This window comes from Leucopleurus acutus (assembly GCF_964270905.1).
Source record: "Leucopleurus acutus genome assembly, chromosome: 16".
Taxonomy (NCBI): Eukaryota; Metazoa; Chordata; class Mammalia; order Artiodactyla; family Delphinidae; genus Leucopleurus; species Leucopleurus acutus.
The window spans coordinates 83,362,051-83,388,502 of NC_139158.1; the positions used below are offsets into that span (position 1 = coordinate 83,362,051).

Sequence of the window (26,452 nt, forward strand, 5' to 3'; positions counted from 1 at the left end):
ATAAGCGCGCCAAGGCCCCTGGCGGTTGTTTGCAACGTGGGGGCCACGCTCTCGAGGCTCAGGCCCGCCCGGCGGCCCGCTCCCGGTGCCTGGGCCCAGTTGGGAAGGGGAAACCGAGAGTCGCGGGAGCACCCCGGGAGAGGGCGGAGCGCTCCTGTGCCCCGGGGCAGGGAGGGGGGGGTAGGGATCTCCCGCGCCCGGAACGTTGCGAGCAAGGCTTATGAACGTCGCAGGGGGGCACTCGCGAGAGACGGACAGGAAGAGGGCCAGGGGGGACGCCAGAACCCGGGACCGTAGCACGGAAACGGCCCGGGGCTGAGCAGGAGTCAGATCCCGGGATGGAGGGAGCCGGAGAACAGGAGTGAGGAGGCCGGGGAGGCAGGCCCTGCTGCCCTCCTGCAGGCCGGCAGCCTGCTGTGGCAGTGCAGGACCAGGCCGCCCACAAAGGGAAGGGGTCAGGAGGTCGGGCCTCGGCCTTAGCAGGCTCAGACCAGGCCCCAGAAGGCAGCAGCAGGAGTTCAGGGCCCAGGCCTGGCTCGGGTTGTCCAAAGGGGACCTCAAGCAGGCCTCCCAGGCCCCTGGTGGGGAAACTGAGCTGGAGACAGGCCTGAGGGCCCGGCCCAGACGCCTGTGTGTCAAGTTAGGCAGAGCTGGCTAAGGCCCTAGGGGGTGTCAGAGACTAATGTGGTAGGGGGCTTCAGGGCCTCCCAGTCCAGAGCCGGATTGGCGAGTTAGACGCTTGTAGATCCAGGGTTGGATTGGGGAGGGGTCTCTGGGAAGTTGGCTAGCAACGCAAGGATTGGGGGGATTTAAGTGCTTAGAGATCGAAGGCAGGTCTTGGGTAGGGGGAGTCAGACAATCGGAAAGCCTAGGTGGTTATTTGGGGAGGGGTCTTTGCACTTCGACGAAGCGCAGAGCAGCGGCTGCTCAGCTGAAGGCCTGAGGCCTCGTCCAGAGAAGCTCCTGTGAAGGGTGGGCTAGACTAGGCCAGGCCAGGAGAAAGAAAGTGAATAAATCTGGAATCGAAGTGGGCGGGGGGCCCCTGAGCGGGGGTCACAAAGGGTGAGACATGGCCACCAGGCGTTTAACGGACGCTTTCTTGTTGTTGCGGAATAATTCCATCCAAAACCGGCAGCTGTTAGCCGAGCAAGTGAGTAGTCACACCACCTGCAGCCCTCTGCATTCACGTAGTATCGCTGCGGTGAGTCTCCCGGCGGCCTCTCCGACACACGCACCGTGTGCACTGCGGCTCTGCCTGTTTGTCTGTCTCTGTCTGTCTCTCTGTTTAAAAAAGAAGATAAGACTAGTACGGAAATGCAGGGTCTCTTGGCTGGGGTCCGAGAGCATCGATCACCCTGGCTGGGGAAGAACCAGTGCTAGGCCCCTGCTCCACCTCTGCCTTGCACTCTCTCCTCACTTCCGCATCCCTCCCAGTCCCCCCCCCACCCCGCCTCCCCGCCGGCCGTCCCTGCGCGACCCGCAGCCTCCAATTTACATATGTTTTAGCACTAAGGTTTGGAAGCTTTGGGCCTTTCTGAAGCCTTTTCGTTCCGTTTTGTTTTAAGCTCCCCTCCCCCACTCCGCCCCCGCAGACTGAGCCTCACTTCGGTTCTGCTGGTCGGGTTGCAGGCTCGCAGACCCAAATCCTTGCAAATGCACGATGCCCTTCCCCCAAAGAGGAAGGAGTTGTTGTTTTGGTTTTTTTTTTTTCGTCCGTTTTCTTTTAATGGCCTCGCAGCCCTCCGTGTTTCGTGTTCCCTGTGAATAATTGCTTCGCTGTTTTTCCTGGGGGCTCTCGTTTGTGAGGCTGTAAGGTGCTAGCTTCTTCGTTTTCCATTTCCCAGACAGGAAATTAAGCTTTTCCCTCCATTCGAACTTTTTAAAAAGAACATGGTGTGTATGTGAAAATCAACCCCCCCCAAATAGCCCACGGTTTTTGATTTAATTAACCTGAAACTTTCTTTAGCCCAGCAGTAGAATCTTTTACTGGGAGGGCCTGGAAAGATTGCTGTTGCTTTTCTGTTTGTTTAAGGGGCACCTTTCTCTTCCTGAGCCTCAGTTTCCTGCTCTGTTGAATAAGGGGGTGTGTGTGCATGATCTAAACAGGACGAGGAAGATGAGCTCTGTGGTAGCCTAAATGGAAAAGTGAAGTTATGAAACTAGTTTGTGGTGGTGGTCGTGGGGGGTCCTTGCTGTAGACGGGCTGGGTTTGAATAGAAGCAGCATTGGAGGAGGAGAGAATAAAGTCACCCCAAGACCAGGTTCTTGGAGGTTATACTTGACATATACAGTTTGGGGAATCTCACATTTATTTCACCTGTTAGGGACTGTATTCCCTTTACATTTTTTCTTTATGACTTGATCTAAATGCGTCACAAAAATCAGGCCATCTGTCTTGATTATTGACAGAGAGTCTACAAAGACAGTTTTTCCTTTTTGTAAAAATCACAAGAGGAAAATGTATTTGGTCAGCTTGCGTATATAGAAAAGATATTGTAAACTGTGAGCAGTTTTAGGAATAAAGTCACAGTAAACTTAGGTCAAAAAGCATAGAAAACAGAGGGACAGAGTGTGTTTAGCTTTTCATTTACTTAAGAATTTGAAGGTTTTTTACGTTTGTAAACTGAAAGAAGTCGTATTATACTGAAGTAAGTGCAAAATGGGAACGGGCTAATTCCAGCGCTAATTTGGAAAAGAATGTTCTGAAATAAGCCAAGAAATAGAGAGTAGAAGTGGGTGGAAAAAAAAAACAAGATCCTCCATGAAACTTTAGTTTTGCTAAATAAGATGTAAAAATTGCATGTTCCTTAAATGACTTGATTTTATGCTACCTCGTGGGGAGAAAAAAACAGAACTAACACTCCCGTTAATGTTTTCTAAGATATCAGTCTTTAACTGATTTTAAAACATAATGTTTGCTTTAAAATTTTTAATCATGTAAGGTTCAGAATACACAGAACCATAGGATAACATGAGACTTTTTTTTTATAATCATTTGGTCAGACGGTTTAAAAACCTGGTGTCTGAGATAGGCAGCTTTTTAAAAGTGCATCTCTAAGTCAAATCTATTTTTAAAATGCTTTTCGAAGTTAGGTAAATTTAAATATATATATAAACTAAGTCAAATATTTTCAAATATATAGCTAAACTGTACAATTTGGAAAAATAGATATGTCAGAAAATGTACAGGTATATTTAGCTAACTCAGACATTTTCTTGAAAATAGATTTCTAAGTCAGACTAAAAATACATGCCTAAGTCAGAGCAGTAAGAAGTGTTTTTTACACATTATACCATTTAAAATGTTACGTATATTGGTTTGACTATTTAAAATCTTTCTCAGATCATTATGAGCAATTAGATCATTTAAAAGATCCTTGTAGTCAATTAAGACTATCTAAAATATAGATTTTTGCAGTTAAACAAAGATGGTTTGCCTAAGTTAGAATTAAATAGAAGTCACACGTTTATATATTTTAATTGTGTGCATTAAAAAACATGGCATGTCATAAATTTCCGAAGTGTTTAGGGGTGAATTATTATATTTTCAGCTTGCTCACAGTTGATTCTACAGAAACCATTTATACACACACACAGACACGCAAAATTAAATATGTCAAGATGTTAGCATGACTACGTAGAGGGTACAATATTTTCAGTTTTTCTGGAAGTTGGAAAAATGTTATAAACATTTTGGGGAAAACTATGTCTAACACAATTTTTAAAACTTTATTAAATAACTGATCTGATATTTTTCACTGCATATCTAGCTCATAAAAATTTTTAAACCTCATTTCTGAGTTGTAAATTTCAAAATCATGTAGCAAATCAAACAAAATTAATGCTATAAAATTTGAATATGGACTGGGTTTTAGGAGGTATTAAGGAATTGTTAGTTAATTAAACTAATCAAATAAATTTGTTAGCTCTATTAGAGGGGTCTCCTGAAATGTTTCATTATTGAAATGTCAAAACATCACCTAGTTTATATACTTAACCCCCCCCTCCATAAAGGAAACAAATAAGGCAGAGTGTAACAAATTGTTAAGTCTACTGATGAATATGTGGGGAGAGGCTATGCCATTTTACATAGTTTTCTATATGTTTGAAAAATCATAAATAAAAACAACAAATACCTGGCATGTTAAAAACACAAGTAAAACAATTAAAAGGCAATTTGTATATATTTATCTAAAACTCAGGTAATTAAAAAAGGAAGTAACTAAATTCTAGAGTGTAACTTAATTAAAACATCATAAACTGAAATTTCTACTTCCTAGTTAGAAGAAAAAGCTGTAGACCTTGATTTTGGGGTGTGCAAATTATCTCACAATTAGAAATAAATCATCTGAAGTAATTTTTTTTTTTTTTTAGTTTTAAATCTGAATTTGCACATCCTTATTTTAGGTGAAAGTTGTGGAAATTGATTGTAAAGTGGTGTTTGTGTGTGCGTGTGTGTATTACACACCTCAAAACAAAGGGCACTTAAAGCCATATCATTCAAAGAATTTAAACAGGCCTTTTTTTGCATCCTAGTTGGAGGAAAAAAGTAGAAGTTGGTGGTCGGTGGTGGTGGGGTTACTGTGTGTACCTATACACGCATATAAAACAGGTTTGTGCCGCATTCAGGCAGATATGTCACAGCTAAGCAGGAATTTAAGGAGGATGTGCGGTGACAAAACAAACAAAACGTCCCAAGGGCCAGAAGGGACCTAAAGGTCGTTTGACCCAACATCCCCTCTGTGATAACCCCTCTGCCTGCCTTCCTTGACCGCATTATGTGATGGGGATAGGAAATTCCAGCAGCCGTCGCCCCTACCTCTTTCACTGCGAAAAAAAGTCCTTGCCTCTATTAACCCCATCTCTGTCTGTGTCTTGCATCCTGTGATCCTAGCCCTGCTTCTGGCCCCCGGGTCTCTGACACAGGAAGCCTCTTCCTTCTCCTGCAGGAGAGATAACCCTGCAGCTTGCTGGTGCCCCGGAGCTTTCTCTAGCTCAGCAGTCCCGGCTCAGGCAGAGAGGTTAAGTTTTCTTGCCTATGCATGAAGTCTAGTTTCTCTGTGTGCTTTTTAAAGTTCAGCACCCAGAACTGAACAAAATTCTACTTAATTGTATTCCCGGTTGTGTTGATATTAGTAAAACTAATTGTTAAAAATAGACCAGGGGTTTAATTTTTAGACTGTCAGCAAAAATGCAGCTGTTGGCATTTCCCATTCATTCTGTTTTGGTCTCAGTTTTGGATGCCCCATCACGGTTATGCCTCAGGGCAGCGTGAAATAAAGGGAAGAGCCCTGGAGTTTAAACCTGGGAGTTTAGGGCTAAGTTTCACTCTGTGGCTGACCAGAATGTAGGTCTTCCTGCAAGCTTTTAATCTCTTCTGACATCTTTTGCCTTAATTATAAATGGAGGGTTTGAGTTAGGTGATTTCTAATGGCCCTGTGGATTCAGCAGTGCTTTCTCAGATTCTGTTTTCATACATTGTTTCTCCTGACCAAGGCTTGCATCCTTAGCTTTAACTTGAAAAGGAGGAAATCACAGTCAACAGCATTGCCCTGCTCATCAGCCCGATGCTACCTCAAAAATCCTCAAAAGTAGCTCCAATACTGTGGAGAAGAAGCTTTAACGTTCTGTCTGCCAAGTGCAGGTTCTAAGGCAGCACCTCATTCAGGTAGTTACAGGCAGCTTAGCTTTAAGGAGCTGGAATGAATTTACAGCATTAAATAATCATTCAAAAAAACGTGTAAAGTCTTGAATGAATGATAAGTAGATGTTGAGTTGCTGTTCTGATCCGATGAGGTGATGTGTGATTTCCTTTGATCTCCTGAAACAGATCTTATAGAGGGATTTGAGCTACTTTGTTAGTGTTTACTGCTTCATGTACTCTCTGTTTCAGAATAATGCACAATCTATAAATGGAAGCTAGAGTTAATTGGTCTTAGATTAGTTTGAAAGTAGCACATTATTTTTAATAAAACATGGTGTGCTTTGGGGGAAAAAAACAACTGAGGATTAACTGTGGTTTTAAGAAAACTGAGGTCCTTCTTCAGTCTTGACTATAATATTAGCCAAGATTTATTGAGAGCTTACTATGTGCCTGGCACTGGGCTTAGCCCTCTCCAGGTGTAACCCTACTTCATCCTCACAGAGCTCCATCAAATAGGTGGTGTTGTTTTCTCATGATACAGATCTGGAAGCTAAGGCTTAGGGGAGTTAGGAAACTTGCTCAGTATTGCCCACCTAGTGAGCCAGGGAACTGGAGTGGGAACTCAGGCAGACCTGGCCCGGAGCCCTGTATTACCTGCTGGGCCGCAGGAGGCTGGGTGCTTTTCCCGGACTTGTGCTGCAGGTCCCGGAGAATGGAAGAACCCATTAAAAAAAATCTTTTTTTTTTCTTACGATGGGATTGCATCTTTATTTCATTTTACAACCATGCAAGTCCATTTTGACTTGCATATTGAAAGTTCTATGTTTTAGTCCATGCTGAGTCTGTTGGAAAGTTAGTTCTCTGTCTTTAGAATCCAAGTATGAAATCATTGTATATTTCTCTTTAGATCTATTTGCTTTTCTGCTTCTAAAGATTCCATTTGAGCAGAGAGGCATACTTGAGAATAAGGGTACTTTGTTGGATAAAAGTGAAGCAAACTTTTACTTTGGTAGTAACAGAAATGAAGTAAGTGTCACTATAGCATAGACCTGTATTTCCAACTCATTTTGCTCAACTCTTCCAGACTTCCTGAGTAAACACAGATGGGTTTCCACTTATTTTTCAGTTTTATGTAGAAAGTTCTTTAGACAATAAATTCCACATGCTACTTGGAGTTTTCAGTATTTGCTCGATTGTATGCCATTGGCAGGTCAGAAACCTAGATGTAGACGTTATAAAGATTTAGAAGGTGATGGTATGCAGTACCGTGTTTTCATTTGGCTGTATTTTGGTTTTTCCTGATGGTAATTCTAAATGTTTTACTTCAGGTCTTGACAACATTTTCTGGTAAATTGGTGGCGTGGGAGTTTTGAAAGGCCTTCTGTTTTTAAGTAGCAAAATGGGAGGGGATAATGCTCTTCAAAAAGATGACCTCCTGAATTTAATTCCCAGTGTGGTATGGTAGTAGCTGCCCATCACTAGTAACTCCCTGAATTATTAATAAAATTAGAGAAACTGGAAGGTGGGGTGGAAAGAGGCCTGAACACCTGGGTCTGTCCCCATCTCAGCCCTGTGACTTTGGGGAAATGGATTTATATATTCTGAAGCTTGATTTTCCTATTTGTTAAAAAAAAAAAAAAGTCGTATCTAGCCCATGATTCTGATTTCACCTCTTCTCAACTAATAATTGTAGAAACCAAAAGATCAGGGTGTGTGCTTGGTTGATAATCCAAGAGGCTAGGCTCATGTGCAGCAGAGATCTTAACCAGGGTTTGCAGTAATGCTTTATCCAAAGATTGGATGCCAAGGAGCCACTGCAGAACAGGCAGATGTGCAGACTGAGATACTGAATTAGGGGTTTTGCTTTGTGTCTTGTTTTATTAACAAAATCACTTCCATGCTTTCTTGCTGAAAATGTTAAGCTTTTAAAAAAATAAAGAGGTTTTCTTTTTAAAGTAAAAGGTAATTAAATCAGATTTCCATTTGACACTATCTTCTCTATTAATATCTTGTAGTACTACTGTTATGGCAGGGTGTGTATAGAAATATAGTTCTCTTGCTCTCATGGCAAAGTGTAGAAGGAATGAAGAGCACTTTCTATAGTGTCAGCTGATTGAATTTTTACATGGAGGAATGTTGTGGTTACACTGTTATTGCTGTCATTGCTTAATAATATTTTGGCCCTGATAGACCAGTTTCATTTGCACTATTAATTTTTAAAGAAAGAAGTTATGGTTTTTTATTTTCTAAATTGACTGCTCAGCATAAAAAAAAATCAACAGTTGATTATTGAAATTCACCACTAATTATTTCAGTGATCAATACTGTAAAAAAAAAAAAAAAGACCTAGTTGTTCAGATTATCTGTCATTAGTAAATGTTCAGAAGATAGAGTTCCACTTTGATCGAAAAAAGAACCTTTGGTTTTAAATTGAAACTTAATCTTCTGCCTGCCTGTGCTGCTTCCTTTCTACTCCTCCTTTAAAAACCAAAACAACAGCAAAAAAAACCCTCTCCTTACCTTTTGTTTTGTTTTACTTTCCTTTATAATAGCCTAATAAATAACTGTGTGCCTTCTAGACTAATAATAAATAACTGTGTGCCTTCTAGACTAATAATAATGCATGCGAAGCAAATGGGGAGAGCTTTTCTTCTCTTGTACCACCTGTGTCTCTCTCCGGGGAAGAGTGGTTTCTCGGCTTGCTTATTACCACGGAGAAAGCCGTGTCTTCGGGATTTAATCTGTAGAGCCCTTGCATATGTGGTCACTCGAATATTATCTGAATTCGGCCATAGACAATTTGGGGGGTTTTTCATTTTCTAATTTTGCTGCATCTGCAGGGCTGATTTACATGTTAAAATTTACATTTATTTGACATGGTAAAATTACATTTCAGCTTTGCTCTCTCGATTTTATCTTCCTCAGGGAAATTTAGAATCTTGTGTATGATATTTGATATTTATGAAACAATACCATTATATTTTATTGAAACTAAAGCCAGTGTGTTTTATTTGTTTCTATTGTATTTTAATTTTTCCAATATTTATTGTTTGTATCCTATCTCATTTACCAAAACAACAATCATGGTAAATAAAAATAAAAAACATAATAAGGTAAATATTGACGTAGCTTTTTTTTTTTTTTTAAAAAAAAGGAAGAATCAGAAGGGGGAGATTTTTTTAAATGCTTTGGTTAGGGGATCTTTATTTTTAGTCAACTTAACAGTTGCGTAAAATCTCAGTGTTTTCTCAACTGACCATCCCTTATCTGTCTGTCTGTCCCCATCCCTCTTTTTTTTTTGCTATCCCTAACTGGATGGGCTGATGGGAACAACATATCTCTCAGGAGCTGGATGAGGTATTGTGTTTTGACTATTTTTGTATGTTAGTTTATAAAATTATGCCTGTTTTTCTGAAATCTTTGGTCATATGTAAAATGCTAAGAGTGTACACATATTTTAGCATTTGTTTTGATTACTTCTAATTGTCGTGTTTTACAATTTAATACTTAGGATTTATTTAATGTATTTTCACGCCAGGTGAATGGATGATCTAGGGAAGGGCTTAGGAACATTATTTACTACTGTCGGGAAAGTGTCTCAACTTTGGAAGCAGTAAAATTTCTTGCACTTAAAATAAGCCAGACTGTTTTTAGGATTATGCGTGCAGCTCCCTTGATTCCTGAGACTGTGCAGTGAGGTTGCTCAGAGGTGTAGAAGGACGTGATGTCTGGCAAAAGCCCTAAGGAAGCAGGACCCGGAGCCACTAGACCTGTTGAGATGTCTGCTGAGGTGTCACTGGCCCCAAGCGAGTGGCCCTCCGGTTGTGCTGACTGACTAATCGTTACGCGCCCCCCCCCCCCCACTTCCTAGCAGCACGATTTTGGCCTTTTCATCACTTATTAGCAATTCTCCCAGAAGATGGAGAGGGTACGTGTTCACAGCACTTTATTCTAGTCGTGTGAATAAAAGCGTTGAGGAAAAAGGGGATTGAACTGTGATGGTTGGTTTTGTGTTTCTGTTATCTTTTCAGCCATGAAGGGGTTGAAACTATTTTTCCTAAAGGTAGACCTTTTTAAAAGAGTCCTTTTAAAATTGGGGGTGGGAGGGTGTCATTGGTTTTTGTTTTAATTAGAAGTATGAACGGTGAGGTGGGGTTAGGGCCACTCTTCAAAACCAGTGGGGTCCCTTACTAGTTGATAATAACAACAGATGGGAAACAACCTAAAGGTCCTTCGTGGAGAACTGGTTAAATAAATTATATAGCAACTCTAATTCCCTGTACTGTACCTGTTAAAAAGAGTGCAGCCTGTCTCTGAGGGCTGCAGGGAATGAGCTCCCAGACACATGGCCAAGTGGGGGAGAAGCCTGATGCGAAACACTGGACACCGCGATTCCTACTCTTAAAAAAAAAAAAAAAATTTATTTTTTTAAGAAAAATAACTAACATTCAGGCTTGTGTGTACTTAGATTTCTGAAAAGAGACAGAAGAAACTATTAACAGTGGATACCTTCCAGGAAAAGTCTGGGATGGAAGGGAAACTGCCTTTCTGTTGCAAACCCTTTCCGTAGGTTGGATATATATTTTTAAACCATGTGTATCTATTACTTGAGTCATTAAAAAACAATTAGTATTTAAAACCAAACCCATCCATCTAAGAATGGATGCTACCGCTTACTGAACGGTTTGGAAATGTGGGACTTGTGGCCCCAAAAAGGAAGTGGGCCGTGGGGAAAAAACAAACAGCAGAACAGCTTAAGTTTGAACACTTCTCCCACCGGGCCTGTCAAGGGTCGTCTTTCCTGAGGGCTCCGCCGTCTGAACCTATTTCCAGTCTCTCCTACTTCCTCTTCAGGCAGCAAGTTCTAGACACTGGCTCCCCCCGCAGAAATTCTCTCTGCCACAATCTCTAGCAGAGACCCCGAGTGGAGAGCCCCTTCCCAGCCACACGCACCTCACGTGCCAAGAGGCCCTCCGAGCTCCAAGCCTTTCCATTCCGGGGCCACGTGGCCCTTCGGCCACCCGAGCCACTCACTTCCCCTTCTTGTCCTTTGTCCAGAACCATTGTATCAGTGGAGTGAATTGTATGTGACCTGTCTTTTATTGACTTCATTCATTCATTCCATTTACTGTTGACTCCCGCAGCTAATTATAATTGTGTGTTTATTACCGCGAAGTGCTAGGCACTGGCCGAGGAGCTGGGGCTGTGTTAGGAACGGTGTCCAGAGCCTCACCTTGCCAAGGCTGCGGTAGAGTTTCGAATCGATCCTGGCGTGGGTCAGATGGAAGCCCACCCCTGGGTAGGTGAGGCCTGAGCACACTGTCCTGACTGCGTCACGGGTGGCCTCCTGCAGTGTGTTCACATTGGTTTGTCGTTTATCCTACTCAAACCAATTCGAAAATCTGCTACACCTTGGGGATAGCAGGCTGTGTTCTTCTCCAGGAATACTAAGTAAGGTGTGCCCAGGGAGAAAGCCCACCCACCGTTCACCCTTTTGCCCAGTGTACGGCCCTGTCCTCTGCTCTCTGCTCTCATCTACTCCCTGCCTAGGACAAAGTCATCTCCCAAGTTGTTGAGTTTTAAAATTCATAGGAGGAACTATTAAAAAATTACAAGGTGTAAAATCAGGCTCCCAAACCATATAGCCTGGGAAGGGCAGGGTGAAGTAGCAGGGACGTGGGGGCCACAGGCTGGCTCACTGGTCCCCCTGCTGAGGGCAGCATTGAGAAGGAAAGTCTGTGAGCCCCTCGGTGTCTGTATTTGTAGAACAGGGAGCAGTCCCCTCTGCACTTCTGTTGTTGGGACTAAAATGACCAAGTCAGTGGGGGTCCAGTACCAACAGAGCGCAGGTAATTGTTGCTCCCTACTTTTTTTTTTTTAGGATGTATATAAGAGTTGAGAAAAAAAGGAAAATCAGTGAAACTAGTAACACTGTATCTGGATGGTGTGATTGTCAGATTTTTAAAATTTCTATATTTTTTGCACATTTAAAGAAGTGTCAGTTTTGAACATTTATTGTTTCATAATCAGAGAAAGTAAACACTTTTAAAACTATCACAGATTAAAAGAAAACAGAACTGTAGGGCTGACAGTCCCTGATTCTCTTTTCTACAGCAGGCTTATTCACTCCCTCAAAGAACTGAGATTTCTTCAGCCTAATTGTCTCAATTAGCCTTCCGAGCCCAGTGAGTTACGCTTGTGGTCTGACTGCATCATACACACTCCCACACTGTCTCAGGTGGAAACCAGAGCTGCCAGGCTGTAATTGTCCACGTCCCTTCTGGACTGTTTTTAAATGTTCGTTGCCACAGAACATTTAAAGAGTCCAGAATTGTCAGTACTGGTTCTTATTACCAGGGCATTATGGCTGAACTTGGTGTGTTTTTTTACATGGGTGTGTGGCGGGGGGGGGGGGGGTGGGAGGGGCTGTGTTTGACTTTCCTAGTCCCTGCAGGGGCCCTGCCATTTCCGTAATCTTACGGTACACCAAATCAGCCTTCTCGTAAAGGCAGGGTTCGCTAAGAGGAGGAAGGCTGTATGTTTGGGGCAGCAAGATTTACAAGACTGTGCTCGTGTGTGTGTGTGTGTGTGTGTGTGTGTGTGTGTGTGTGTGTGTGTGTGTGTGTGTTCCGTCCATAGATCAAGCACTCGTGCATACTGTCTGGTACTCTTTAAAGGGACAGTTGTCAGTGTCTAAAGTGGACCAGGAACAGAAGGTAATTCTGATGAGCTGAACAAGAAGCCTTTGGGTGCGCCATTGTGAGCATCCGTTGCAATCTTCCTGCCTTGATGGAGTTGAGCTGGATGACTCTGGGTTGTGGTCGTGCACCCTAGAGTTCTTGGAGGACAAGAGTTACAAGTCAAAGAGACAAGAATTCTGAATCCTCATAAATACAATTTTATTAAAAAAATTTTTTCTTACTTAAAAAGTAAGAAAGATTTTTTTTTTACTTCAGAAGCACAAGTTCATTAAGAAAAGCTTTAATGACCAACACCATCTATTTGGGAGGGGGACACCGAATGGAGTAGGGACAAGTAAAGAGAATGAAAAGTCTGGCAGCTTTTTAAGGTCTGAACCGACTTGGATGGCAACTTGAAAACTGATACATTCTGGATCTTAAAAATGAGAAAACGTGTTGAGATTGGCAGTGAGGTTTCTGAAGTTGAAAGGGTGATTGTTTTGCATTTAAGATGTATTTTTTTTAATGTTCATATTTGTTCCCATTTTTAAGTGACATTTATCTGCAATTAGGTTTTCCCTTCCCAAAACAGTCTTAAAAAAAAAATAGTACATACTGTGAAATATATTACAAATCCATACTGATAAAATAAATGCCACATTTCTTCTGAGTCAGGCTGCATTTCTTTATCATGATGAGCTATTGCTGCAGATTATACCATAAAGGGGACAAATTCTTCCCTGTTTAAAGCTCTCAGTCTCAAAGAATCAGCTCTTCTGTCTTATTGGCAACATCCTGATACAGCATGTGGGAAAGCTCGGGCCAGCTAGGTGGGCTAGCATCTGTCCCCCTCACGTGGGGATCTCTCGATTAGCAAGCTTCCTTAGGACACTTGAAGAGGGTGTGTTCGCACACTCTTTTACATGCGTTTTTTGGGGGAACGCATCTATGGTGTAAAATCAAGTACTGCTTAAAAAAGAGTTGAATCCACTTCAACTGACTTTTCATATGTGATTTATAATTTCTTATTTGTTTCAGAGAAGTTGATACTAATTATCGTGCAGATAAATTCAGGTGAATACCATCTCTGTATCCTTTTTAGTTTAATGTATATTAGTAAACCGTAACAGCAGTTCAAAATCGTGAGTTTAAAAACTCGAAATAAAACAAATTCCTATTATTACTTTATTGAGATACGGTGTCATAGTAAAACATAGTGGGTCAGGTGATAAACTGGCGTAGTAGAAACTATGACCCGTAGGTGTGGCTTTGTATGAACAGCTGGAGATTAAAGATCAGGTTCTGCTCTCGGGCAACTCTACAGTGCCTGCTGTATAGCTGGCAGACGCTGGGTGCTGATGTGTGATTTGTCCCTTCCGTTTTGGTCCTCGTGCCCTCCACAAAGTTGCACAGCTCTTGGTGACTTTGGGGCAGGACTTCTGAGGAATACACAGCTCTGTGTGGAGTGAGGTCTGCAGCTGGTCCTCGAGAGAGGCTGCTCTGTGGATGCCTCTGTGCTCAGCCAGAGCCTGTCCTGTAGTCCCTGGTGTAGTTGGTAGGGAATGGATCCGAGGACCGTGTCTGGTGTTATCGTTTAAGTCTGAGGGCTTGTTGTCCTGGTGCGTTTAGCAAGTTACAGTTATATTTCACGCGCCTGCCAATCCGGGTGGACGGTGCTCCTGGAGTAGCCGATCCAGGTTTTAATCTGTCACATAATACGCTGTGACCTTGGGCAAGCCAGTTAACTTTCCTGAGTTTCAATTTCCTCATTTATAGATGGGAATAATAGTTCCTAGCCCACCTAGCTTTTGTGAGGATTAAAATAATAAAGAGAATGTAAACTTCCTGTTAGTGAACTCTTAGGAACAGGCTCTGGTTGAGAATTACCATGTCACAGACGCAGAGCCCCAGATAGTGCAGGTGGGATGACGCACCATTTGTTTAAGACCTGAAATGACACCGGCCCTGCAGGGTCCACGCGGCGGCGGAATGCGCTGGCCCTGATCACGACTCAGACACTCTGGGAGCACTTCTGGGGCTGCTGGTCCCCTGAGCCAGTGGGGGCAGCGCCACCCCAGGCATGACGGGTGGCAGACGCAGGACTCTCATTTGCTTTTAGGGATTTTGCTACAATCTCTCTGCTCGGGATTTAGGGCTTATTACTTGAAGAGTTCTTTTAATTTAGGCTTTTCCTTATGTGATTTATCTTCCCCCTTCGTCTGAGGATGTTAAACATTTTGCCTTGTTCCTTTATTGTTAGAAAAGCAAACAGGTATTTGCCGAATGAATGAAAAACAATAAATTTAGATAAATGCAGAGGTGGGGAGAAAAGCAATATAAATTCTTCACCCAATTCTGCAGTGTGATTTAGAAAATTTACAAAGTGTTACCTGTAAAGGACTTTCATGTGCTGTTTTCCGTTCTATTTTGATCATCATTTGCATCTTTTGAAACTGGCATTTGTAAGTGCTGGGCTCCCGAGGGTACCTCGGGACCCTTTCAGCATTTACTGCCTCCAGGCCAGAGGGCAGCTTCAGCATGCCGAACCCATGATTTCCCTCCCATTCTTAAAAGCTTCCTCCGGCAGTGTATTATATAGGTAAAGTAAACAAGAACTATCGAGATCATTTCAAAATAAGTGAAAATGTTGCCCGTGGACATTTAACCAAAGAAAGGAAAGGACAGTGTAAGAGTGCCTTGAAATTTTAAGGATTGCTTTTGCCAAATGGTGGATAATTTGCTGACTGTTTTAGGCAATTCTTTCACACAGTTTAACACATGGTTAATGATCTTGTGACTAAGATAACTAGATCAGCCCTATTTACAAAATACGCTAAGTGTATGTAAGTAAACCGTGACCTTTTTGTGTTAGTTCCATTTACAGCCTAGAATTTTTTTTTAACTTGCATCTGTCTGATCAAATTAATTGCTGAGGTTCATGCCATCCCATCATAGTATAGTACTAAGGTTTTTCTTGTAAGGATCTTTTGTTGACTTTTTCATTACATTTCCATAGCCAGAGCAAGTCAAATGCATGTTCACAAGTATGCCCAAGGAAATTAAGAAGTGGTGCATGAAGAGACAGGAAAACCATTCCATACCCTAGCAGTATCAGAAGCAAGTTTGTAACACAGGGAAGTGCATTTATTCCTCCATTTCTGAATCTTCTTAGGGAGCAGCAGTAAAAGGGAGTAAGACTGTGCTTATCTAAATTGAATTTGAATAATTTTTTAATGTCCCTTTATTTCCCTGTAGCTTGCTGATGATCGCATGGCTCTGGTGTCGGGCATTAGCTTAGACCCAGAAGCAGCAATTGGCGTGACAAAGCGGTTACCTCCTAAATGGGTGGATGGAGTGGATGAAGTAAGTTGAATGTTGGTTTCACACTCTCTTATTTATTGAGGTAATTAGGACATTAACGTATTTTAAGATACCTGCCATAAAGACTCGAATGAGTGTCCCTGGAAGTACGTTAGATTTAGGATTATTCTGTTCACATACCACAAGAAAGGGGTGGGTGTGTGTGTGCACGCTTGTGATTTTGGTTTTAGCACTAACTACCTGAATTATAGAAATAAACTGAAGAACTGTGTAACCAGGAGGAGTGCTATTTGAATGTCTGGTCGTTTGAAGTAAAAGTTGCTCAGGCAGCTACAAGTTGGCTGAAGACTGAGCTCCGTACTGTGAGTGTAGCCAGTTGTCTCAGAGGCAGGCAGACAGATACCTGGCAGGCAGCAGTGATGTTCTGTGATTTCATTTGTTTAGATACAGTACGATGTTGGCCGGATTAAACAGAAGATGAAGGAGTTAGCCAGCCTTCATGACCAGCACTTAAACAGACCCACCCTGGATGACAGCCTCGAGCAGGAGCATGCCATCGAAATAACCACCCAAGAGATCACGCAGGTGAGGACGGAAGGCGCCCGCAGGCGGGAGCCTGCGCTTCCCAGCCTTCTCCCCCTCTCAAAATCCGGAACGCGGTCCGGCTCTAAATCAGATTGCAGATTAGTCCCAGAGTTCCACTTCCCAACCGGAGGTTCACAGAGGGACTCTAGGAGGCCCTGAGCTGCTCCAGGTGGCAGCATCTGCTCCATGCCTTGGAGGAGTGGGGACTGTTTTTCATTTGTTCGTAGATGCTACTGTGGATTGATTTGAAAATTAAATTCAGAACATTATTGAGTTCAATCATTTGGTTTTAAGATGTGTAAGTTCTGTTGTATACTAGTGTGCAAAATTTTTTCATGTTAAAAAAAATGGTGGTTGTAACTGAAAGCATGGAGAGCTATTGCCCCGGACTGAGTATATTAGTATCCTAGAGAAACTCAGCATCCTAGAAATGTTTCTGGTAAAATGTTAAATTTGAATAATTTTAAAATAATGTGACTGGTGTGTAAACTAGCACTTACATCTTTCATTTGTTAAATCTCCTGTATAGCTGATGCACAGAGAAGCGGTGGTGGGTGGGAAAGCCCTGGGGTGTGGAGTGTTTGGATCCTGGCTTTTAGCGATGTAACAACGGCATGATTCTCATTTAATCCCTTGGACTCCAGTGTTCTCGTCTGTAAAATGGGAGTGATAATAATAATACCTGCCTCTTAGGGTGGTTGTCGGGACTAAATGAGAAGAAGGCCGTAAGGAGTGATGCACACAGCGTGCGCGCGCACGCACGCACGCGCACGCGCACACACGCCCCATTTGTTCAGGTCCGGCTCAGCATTGATCTCTTGGCGGTTCTCGGAGCCAGCCGGTCTGGACAGAGCGCTGTGTGTCTCACTCTGGCCGGTGAACGAAGAGGCCGAGGGGCACCTTGGGCCATCCCCCCACACACCCGCCGGCCTGCTGTGAGCGCCACCTGTTCTCCCAGCTCTTCCACAGGTGCCAGCGTGCCGTGCAGGCACTGCCCAGCCAGGCCCGCAGGGCCTGCTCGGAGCAGGAAGAGCGGCTGCTTCGCAACGTGGTGGGCTCCCTGGCGCAGACTCTGCAGGAGCTGTCCGCCCGCTTCCGGCGCGCGCAGTCGGGCTACCTCAAGCGTGAGTGTCCGCCCGTGCAGGGCCTCGTGAGTAACGGGGGTTCCGGCGTTAGAGCCTGCAACAGCTTGGTGTTTTCACCCTTCTCTTTTGCTACTAGTCTCCATTTTGTCCTGTGCCTTTCGTTGTTAGCTTTTGAGCACATTCCCACCTTACGGAATAGAAAGGAGCTCCCTTCCGCCCCCAATGGGAAACCATGCCCAGGTTGAAACCACGGCGACAGGGTGTCTAATCGTTCTCATCTAAAAAAGAACAAAACAGAAACATAGGCCGTGTCAAGTTTAAAGTATGTGAAAATCAGTCTGGCACATTTTAAAAGCTTGTAGCTTTCTAGATGTTAGGGGTGGAGGACCTGCTGCTAAGTAGGTGAAGAACAGTTGTAATCATGTTAAAGCTTCGTATTTGCACAACAACAAGTATTTGAGAGCGTCTCAGCACCTTTCCTGGGAGTAGTTTAAACAAACGTTTTCTCCCCAGGCACAGTGATTTACTCGGCCTCCCTTCCTTCCTAATAGTGCCAAGTCAGGCTTCAGCTACACCCTCATTCTGATTACCCTATAAACTGGTTTTTCCTTCATTGCCATTGTAATCAATAGTATCCCCACATGCTCCCCCAAAACTAGTTCTCCCTCGTCCTGACAACTGGCATATTTGTGTTTTAATTTTACTATTTCTAAAATTTGACTAGGGCCGTTTGGAATTCTACTAGAGATGGTTTTAGGGAGGGATGTTGATTTTTTTTTTACTGTTTTGTAACAGCAGTTAGATTAAATATTTCTGCTTCTCTTAGAGATTCTCACATGGTTGTGTCATTTTGTCATCCACTTGGCATCCCGTGAGTTATACACATTTACGGTGTGACTTTTGTCTTAGATAACCCCAAGTACTCCATACTGTTGCATGTTTGTAGTCCTTTACTGCCCCCCACCTCTGTTGGAGGTGAGATAGGGCTCTTTTAAAGCTGCTAAGAATGTCTCCATTTTGACTGTTGAGTTTTACTCTAGATTTCCCCTTTTTAATGGTGGGACAGTAACCAGGATGGTTTACGTATTCAAGTAAAGTGAATTCCTATCCATGATAGGCCTGAAGAATCGAGAGGAAAGATCCCAGCATTTTTTTGATACATCAGTACCACTGATGGACGATGGAGACGATAATACTCTTTATGATCGGGTACGTGAGGGGCTGCAGAATTGACTGCCGTGCATTTGCGCTCCGGTCTGTTTTCCTTCTCTTCGTGGACCTTTCACTTCCATGCGATGCAAATGGATCAGCCCCGCGTGACGTGCACATCCATCAAGTGGCTTTTGCAGCCGGCGGAAGAACGGTCATGGGGGCCATACTGTTTCTTCCTTTCCAAAGGCTGCAGGGAGACCTTGTCATCTGCCTTCCAGAACCTTCCGGAAAGCAGTCTGCCCACCCCACTCCTGGGAAGAACCCAGAGGTGCGCAGGCTTCTCCCCGGTGGTTTTGCTCCTTAGCCCTTGGGTAGCTGCAAACGCGGGGTTCTCTGTGTCCCCTGCTTTGGCCGCTAGCGCTTTAGAGCCCGCTTGTTTGGGGAATTTGGATCTTTCCTGTTAGGGAAGAATAAGCGCTTATCTGTGGTTTATGTGCTTTATAGCACTGGTTTCAGAATTTATTTCCTTTCAGCGACATCTAAAATGGTACACTGTAGCTTTCCTGAGGGGAGTGGAAGCTAACGCACACATTTCGTCCTTTTTGTTTTGCTAGGGTTTCACAGATGACCAGTTGGCGCTGGTGGGGCAGAGCACGCTGATGGTGGACGCGCGGGAGCGGGAGGTTGGCCGCATCGTGCAGTCTATTTGCGACCTAAACGAGATATTTAGGGACCTAGGGGCCATGATTGCAGAACAGGTACGTGAACTTACCTGCCTCCTCAGCGGGCTTTCCTGCCATAGTGTCTAGTCCTTCTCCAGACTTTTCTGGTTCTGCACTTCCGTCAGGAAAACGATTTGAACCTACTCCCCGAATGTATGTATATGTGTGTGGAAGGATTGTGTACATATACTGCTATCATTCCCCATAAAAACACTAATAAACTTTTTTTTAGATAAAAAACAAATGTCAGTGACAGTTCTCCTAGTCTCTGCCTCTACCCCAAGGGTGCTTATGGGAGCACCCCACGGTGGGGGCCTGGTTGGTCTGCCCATGCTCAGCAGTGATGCTGCCAATAGATAAGGTTTCCCTTCTAATTTTGGCAGGTTATTGTGTAATGGCAACTGGAACCACTAGCTCTTGAGTAGAATTAAATTGTTTGTTCGCTGTTGCAATCTGATTAGGGTATTTTATTATCTTGCCAGCAGGGATTTGGGTCCTGATCCCCCTGAAACCAGCCTCAGAATGGAGTGGCGAGGCTCTGGGAGATCTAGTTACATTAATTACTCCCGAGGCTCCCACGGAACTGCTCTTGCTGTCGTCTCCTAACACAGCACGTTTCCATTCACAGCCCTGTCCTTCTGCGTAGCCCAGTGTCCCTTCTTCCTGTTTGAACCAAGAGATTAAACAATTAAAAACAAAATTCTCCCTGAGGCGAGTGTGTAATTTTACATGTGGCTTGGAGCTTACCGTGTTTGTTCTGACCCATGGAGCCGCGTGGTGACTGACGTTTATGGACATGATAGTCAATTTCCAGACCTCATCGTAACCAGGCCTGGCTTAACTGGCCCTCTCTGCTTGCTTGAATCCAAGTATTTAAGCAACAAACGGGCACAGACGCAAGCCCTTCACCACTCAGAGCCTATTTCCACTGAACCGTATATTTTTTAAAGCCCCAGTAAGTCTGAATATGGCATATCCTGCAGTGGCTAAATCCAAAAAAGAAACCTCAATTTGTCAGTATCTCTTTCTCCTGAGCTAGACTTTTATTGCAACTAGTGCAGCAGCCTGCCACTGAGTGCCTAATATTGCACGGTGATGGATTCCAGACCTGGCAGTGTGTACCTTTTCATCACAGTTAAGTAAAACAGATAATTCTGTGGATAATGATGTCTGCAATTTGCATCTCTTATTTTTGAAGTTCCGTTTTCCCAGTTGTGGTTGTTGATCGTCTGTAACTGTCATTTATTACTCAGGGTACCGTCCTTGATAGAATCGACTATAATGTTGAACAGTCCTGTATCAAAACTGAAGATGGCTTGAAACAGCTTCACAAGGTAATGCCATATCTTTCAGTGGTTGAGAATTTGAAGAACTATTATGAGATATCAAGAATTCATGAGAGGCTTCTCTTCCATCATAACTGTCTTCGGCATTCTCGTCTGCCGTCGGCTCGAGATAGGACTGTAAAAATGCACCATGTCGTTTTATTCAGAGCCAACCACGTGCACTGTTGCCATTTTCCTGCAGTTAATGATTCCGGGTGTACCTCACACGCAGGTCTGAAATTGCCGAGAATCCCCTTTCGTGACAGGGAATTCTGAAGGAGTTGGGGTTTTCTCCCTTTTAGAAAGTGTTTTATTTCTTGTTTAGGTCTTCTTGTTTTAGGAAATAGACTCGAGTGGGTATTTGTTAAAATACGTGTTGAGCATTCTATCTGCTTGTTGCTGCTGACTCAGGCCTCTCTTTGTTGTGATACTTTTCTGATAAATTGCTGGTGGGGATTCATTCTGGAGGAGATAAAAATCTAATTTTCCCTTTTAATTACCGCAGTATATCTGTGTACTACCTTGAGGAAAGAGTAGTTTGTTGAAGTGAGAGTATTAGCTCTCTGATTCTTGGCTAATAGTAAAGTGGCTGTTTCAGGAATGTTTTTCATGATATTTGTTAAAAATAGATGGAAAACATCTTAAAAATCTTGTAATGAGTTATGAGAAACATACACATACGCTGCTGAGTGACTCTCATATATAATTGGGTGCATGTTTTCTTTAAAAGGAATGTGATACTTCACAAATAAAATAAATTGTGTCCATTTCCTCATGTCTTTGAGACCTAGCAGTATTCCTAGCCGTATATAATGGTCATTTTTCCTAGTACATTCACTAATGTACTTCTCTATCACCTTTCTGAAACCAGCCACTTCCTGTGGCAGAGATGGCCATATCTGACGGTAGTGCCAGGTTTACAGAAAGACCTCGCATAGGTCTGACCAGAAGCCCTTCACTGCCTCTTCCACGTGCTTTTGTCACCACATGCCGGATGGGGAATGGCGCTCCAGCATAGACTGAGAAAAAAGAGGCTTGCCTTGTACATGCAGAGGGCTTTTTAAGCGTTGGGTTCATTCGGTTGCCAAGCTTTGTGTATTAAAAGAGTGAAAACTAACTTTAGTTTGTCACTCTGTAATGCCCGGCCTTTCATATGCTGTTGAATTGTGCATCGGTTTTGAAGTTTCTTAAATAAAAACGAGCGAAACTTGTTTTTTGATATAACACAGATAAAGGGAAAAAGCCTTCTCCGCACGAGTGTACAAATCTAGTGGGAACTAAAAATTTTGTTTAAGGTTCTGCTTTATAAACCGTTTTGAGAGGTTTCGAAGTATATCACTTGGTGTCAGCTTCCGTGGTGTTGCAGGTTACTTATTAGAAAACTAAGCACGCGCCGTCCTCTTTCTCCAGGCACGGCTGGCCGTTGCCTTGGCGGTCGGCTCATCTGAGGCTGACGGAGCCTTGGGGGCTGCTCCACACGGGCCGGGCTCTCCAGACGGGTGAACCTGTCTGCGCTGAGGTTTCCTCCTGTGGCTGAGTGGCTCCTGGTGGGCGGGCAGGCTCGCTTAGGAAACAGACGTCCTGGTCAGAAGGTTGGTGGGGACGGGGAAGTAGGGCAGAGGAGGCTGCACGTTCTGAGCAGGTACGGCCCTCAGGCTGTCTCCTTGCTTCCACCTTCACTGTGAAGCACCGCTGTCCACGGAAGGGCAGGACGTGCTCTCCCCGACGTGGACAGGGACCCCCTCACGACTCTCTTCTCCCCTCTCCTTTCTGTGGGTCACATTCTGCACCACGGGCGTGCGTGTCACCGGACGCACAGCACTGGACTCGGTGGGTTGTTTCTGCGCTTGACACCACAGGGCCAACTTCCCTGTTTCTACTTCAAAGGTTGAATTTCTTCTTGTTCCCAAATTCAGAGGAGGTAGAAAACAAGCTTCTTTGGGACCCTCGGTTCCATCCCTGCTGGCTGTGGTAACTTTAGCCAGGTGTTCGATTTCTTAGTGAAGGAGCTGTGCGTTCATCCAGAGAACTGTGTCCGGAAGCGAGAGGCTTCTGTTGAAAGAGTGGGTCCTTGCGGTCAGTGGAAGGAGAAGTAAGGAGAAGCGGCCCACAGGGATCTGAAAGCAGAGCCTTCTGCCTCTCCGGCGGCCTCCGTGTGATGGCGGGTCCCCAGCGCGGGCGTTAGCGAAGCCGGGTAAATAGGGAGCTCCGGGGTCTTGGGACTCGCGTGGATTGAACCCGCGGGAGCTGATGGCAGGGATCGTGGTGATGGAGCCGGTGGCAGAGGTGTCGGGTGTGTGGGTGCAGCCAGAGGCCTAGGACTGGAAGTGAGCGAGATGGCGATTTGGGATTTTGGGGAAAATGACGGCCTTTTTTCCCTCCTCTCTCTGTAGGCAGAGCAGTATCAAAAGAAGAATCGGAAGATGCTTGTGATTTTAATATTATTTGTCATCATCATTGTCCTCATTGTTGTCCTCGTCGGCGTGAAGTCGCACTGAGCAGCGTGGGGTCGGTGTGTGAGGCCCGCGTGGACCCGGGTGCGCGCGCCCGGCGCCCGCGGGTTCCTGCGGAGGCGCGGCCCCGGGCCCGTCGGGGCCACGAGCGTTTCCATGGACTCGGCCGCACAGTCGTGCTCACGCGAGGGGAAGGGGCTTCTGGTTTTCCTTCACTGTCAACACTTGAAGGACCTTGGATACTGCTGCAGATTAGAGATGAGTTCTCTCTTCAGTTATAATATATTTTTTTTTTAGAAAGAGAAAACGAGTTGAAGGTTCACAGGCCTCCTCACGCTGTTCAATATATTATATCTGTATATGCTATTTTTTTTAGCAGTCACGTCTGAGCAGCATGTTAAAATAATTTTTGGAAAAATTTTTTTTAAACCATCTGGTTTTTAAGAAATTTGGTACCAAAAATTTATGAGTAAAGGCAAAAATGCCTCTTCATTTTTCTCTATATATTTTCCAGTTGAAAACAAACTGAGAAGTCCTTTAAGAATTTATAATCCATTCCCCATTAAATTAATTTAGCTTTTCCATCACTGTTAATGATCAGAGTAACAAAGTGTGAAAAATAAGAAACCATCATTGATGTTAATTAACACATTTAGATGGGCCAGTTAAAACAGCTTTATAAGTTTAAATTAATTGTAAATGGAGTATTCCTCATCTAAAATTTGTGCACTGCATGTTCTCCTGTAACCAAAAGGGGTTACTAAGCAAAACCGCCTAAATTTAAAAGTTGGTGATTTGAAATAACCTCACATTGAGAGGAAGCCGGGTAGTGTTGTGAAAGTCGCCAGAAGCAGCCGGTGTGTCCCTGTGCTCGTCCCCAGCCATCCTTGCTCAATGCACTGCTTATGTACTCACTACTTAATGACCTGTTCAAACCAGACACCATTTAATGAACTGTGAATTTACACAGAGGCCATTCTAAATGGGTCACCCCATATAGGATTAGTGGGTCTCAAATTATTAACCACACATCACTCCATTTCAAAGTGAAATATTCCACCAGTGGTTTGATTTATTGGCCCTTCCATTGCCACTTACCATGCCCAGAAAGTGGGCCTATTCTTGCAATTTGTGAAAATCTTGCCTAGAAAAGCCCCTCGTTTGTGTGCGCGTGAATCAGATCGCCAACGTAGGACTTCGTTGTTTACTTACCTATTATCAATATGGTGCTTGAATATATCCCTGGACCTGTGGAATAATGTGGAAAGTGATGATAACTTTGAAAACTGAAGTTGTTCATGTTTCAATTGGTCTTGAGACACCAGTATTGTTTTAATGGTCTTTGCATCATTTTCAATGGCTTTCCATGATTTTTACCTTTCTTAAAATGTTTTAAAAGAGCATGATCTCATTAAATGTGCTGCCGTTTATTTGGACCAGTCACATAAAATGTCTCTCTAGGATTGACTTTGAAGTTATTTCCAGAAATTTAAACTCAAGTCCCGAGATTCAAGTTGTCCAAACAGATCATGGGCTTAAAACCCAGACCCCTGCCCCAGCCTTCCCTTCCCAAGTGGTTTATGACGCCGGGCGGTCACTGGTTTTCTTATTACCGATGTGGCCGTAGGAGGATCTAAAGGTGCCCCTGGCATCTCAGGAAATAGCACGGCATTCCCTGACAGTTATTTATTGGGAAAGAAGGTCAGGGGATAAGAAGCCAGCCCCTCCTCGATTGCCCCTGAAACGGGGGGCTTCTGCGGTCCTCGAGAGTAGCTATAGGCGTCTTTTGTCTCAACGGTTTTGACCTCATGGAGTCAAGCTGCTGCTAGGAGTGGGGCTGTCGAGATGAGGGGCTTCCCTCCCAGACAGTCTGCGATGGTGATATGGGTTACTGCTGAAGCTTTTCAAGTTTGAAGGAAAGTGACCCATTAAGAAAGGATCACTGTTCATGTGTATTTATTTTCAGTGAATAGGGCGACTAGAGTTGGGTTTTTTACCCAACTCATTTGGGTAAAAGTATGACTCTGACTAGGAATGGTTTGAAGGATCCTGTGTGGGATCCGGGCAGCTGACCGGATCCAGTGCAGTGCCAGCTAAAGCCCAGCCGTCCGCTGCCACCACTGTGGCCCAAGGTGGGGAAGTGGCCCTGAGCCCACGCACCGCAAAGCACTGTACTGCTGTGCTGAGCCTTCACTTGCGGAAAGCGCGGCAGCGTTGCGGGTAGCAGGTTAGTACTCAGCATCCCGGCACCTGAGGGTCCTTCTCGCCTTCCTTTTCCTGCCGGCAGCTCCGGTGGCGGTGATGGCCTGCCCAGTTTCTCCCCTCGCCTGGAGTGCGCCCCGAGAAGAGGACCCACAGGGAGGGCTCCTCTGGGCGCAGCCCGGACCCCTGCCCCCTGTAACATGCCCTGGGTGGCTCTGTTGACCAGGGCTGGAGAGGGGAAACGTAGACATTGACTGTCAGTTCCCCAAAGCTCCTGATCTTTCCCGGGAGATCGTAACTGAAAGCTACTGTCTCTTGTTTTATTAATTTGGGGTTGCGGGGAGGTGCTGGCTCGCCCACCATGGGTGTGAAGCCGCATACGTCTCTAATTTAACGAATTTACTGCGTTCTCTGCTAACTGAGAGAGCATTATTTATTTGTTTTGACACAAGCGCTTTCAGTGTTTTATCCTGGCTAATGGCTTCTTAAAGGTAATAAAACCCTTCCAACCTAATTGGTCAGATAAGACTTTTTTTCTTGTGTGCTTAAATAAAGCAATTGGTGAAGCGCTTCTATCTAAAATGACTTTTTTGGTCCTTTTTTTAAAACTAATTTACTGTTACTGGAAACTTTTTGTACAATAAAGCAGTCGTGCAGATTAAAGAACATCCTGCTATCCTAGTATTAATTTTAACGATGGGGTGCATGTTTTCTTCATGTGCGTCTGTGTTTCGGGAGAGCCTGGCCTGTTCTGTGATCGTTTGGGCTGATGACTGTTTGTTTTGTGCCGAGGCCTTTGTCTCAGTGTCTGAGAGTCCATCTTTCTGTCTAATGGATGCTTTCAAGGGGACCAATCGATTTGCTATCCACTATACAAAAAGACAGATAATTACTTTCCTTATGAAAATGTATGCTTTCTATACATACCAAGAAACACTGGAGATCTTAGATAAAACCGTAGTTACGTGTGCCTTTTTGAGAAGTAATTCGTACACAAGGGCTCCGGGAGACTTGAACTTCTAAATGACTTTGAACGTTTCCCATCCTATTAATCCGAAAATTTCAGAGGTGGTGTTTGCCAGTCGAACTCAAAGCCAGGACCATATTTCCCCTCGAACGTCCTGGGCTCCTCCAAGGCCGGGATGGTTCTCTGTTAACTCATCGCTGACTCTCACCCGTGTATGCCTGGCGAGAGATGCCATCGGGGCGCGCCGGGCGTGTGTCTTCTTAGCTGCACCCCAGGGTCCGCACACATGGAAGCGGGAGCTGACTCTGCAGGCGGT

The 26,452-nt window shown here is 44.3% G+C and overlaps 1 protein-coding gene across 2 annotated transcripts; it reads left to right on the top strand.

Annotated features, from left to right (window-relative positions):
• The first annotated feature begins 331 nt into the window (after positions 1-331).
• Positions 332-25,820, top strand: STX16 (syntaxin 16). Of its 2 annotated transcripts, none has more exons than XM_082858140.1 (8): positions 332-1,201; positions 15,580-15,687; positions 16,090-16,230; positions 17,189-17,354; positions 18,433-18,524; positions 19,082-19,225; positions 20,443-20,523; positions 22,908-25,820. In XM_082858140.1, exons 1-8 carry the CDS (start codon positions 1,070-1,072, stop codon positions 23,010-23,012), a joined length of 969 nt encoding a protein of 322 aa, XP_082714266.1. In that variant the 5' UTR covers positions 332-1,069; the 3' UTR covers positions 23,013-25,820. The 2 variants fall into 2 exon arrangements, with proteins under 2 accessions (XP_082714266.1, XP_082714267.1); XM_082858141.1 differs by having other exon boundaries at positions 332-1,150.
• Positions 25,821-26,452: the final 632 nt, after the last annotated feature.

What these genes read in the sequence shown, in the direction of transcription:
- STX16 (XM_082858140.1), top strand. Translation starts at nt 1,070, where the DNA reads ATGGCCACCAGGCGTTTAACGGACGCTTTCTTGTTGTTGCGGAATAAT. An exon ending in GCAGTCGGGCTACCTCAAGC is followed by an intron (nt 17,355 to 18,432) that starts GTGAGTGTCCGC and finishes TATCCATGATAG; the next exon opens with GCCTGAAGAATCGAGAGGAA. An exon ending in GGGCCATGATTGCAGAACAG is followed by an intron (nt 19,226 to 20,442) that starts GTACGTGAACTT and finishes TTTATTACTCAG; the next exon opens with GGTACCGTCCTTGATAGAAT.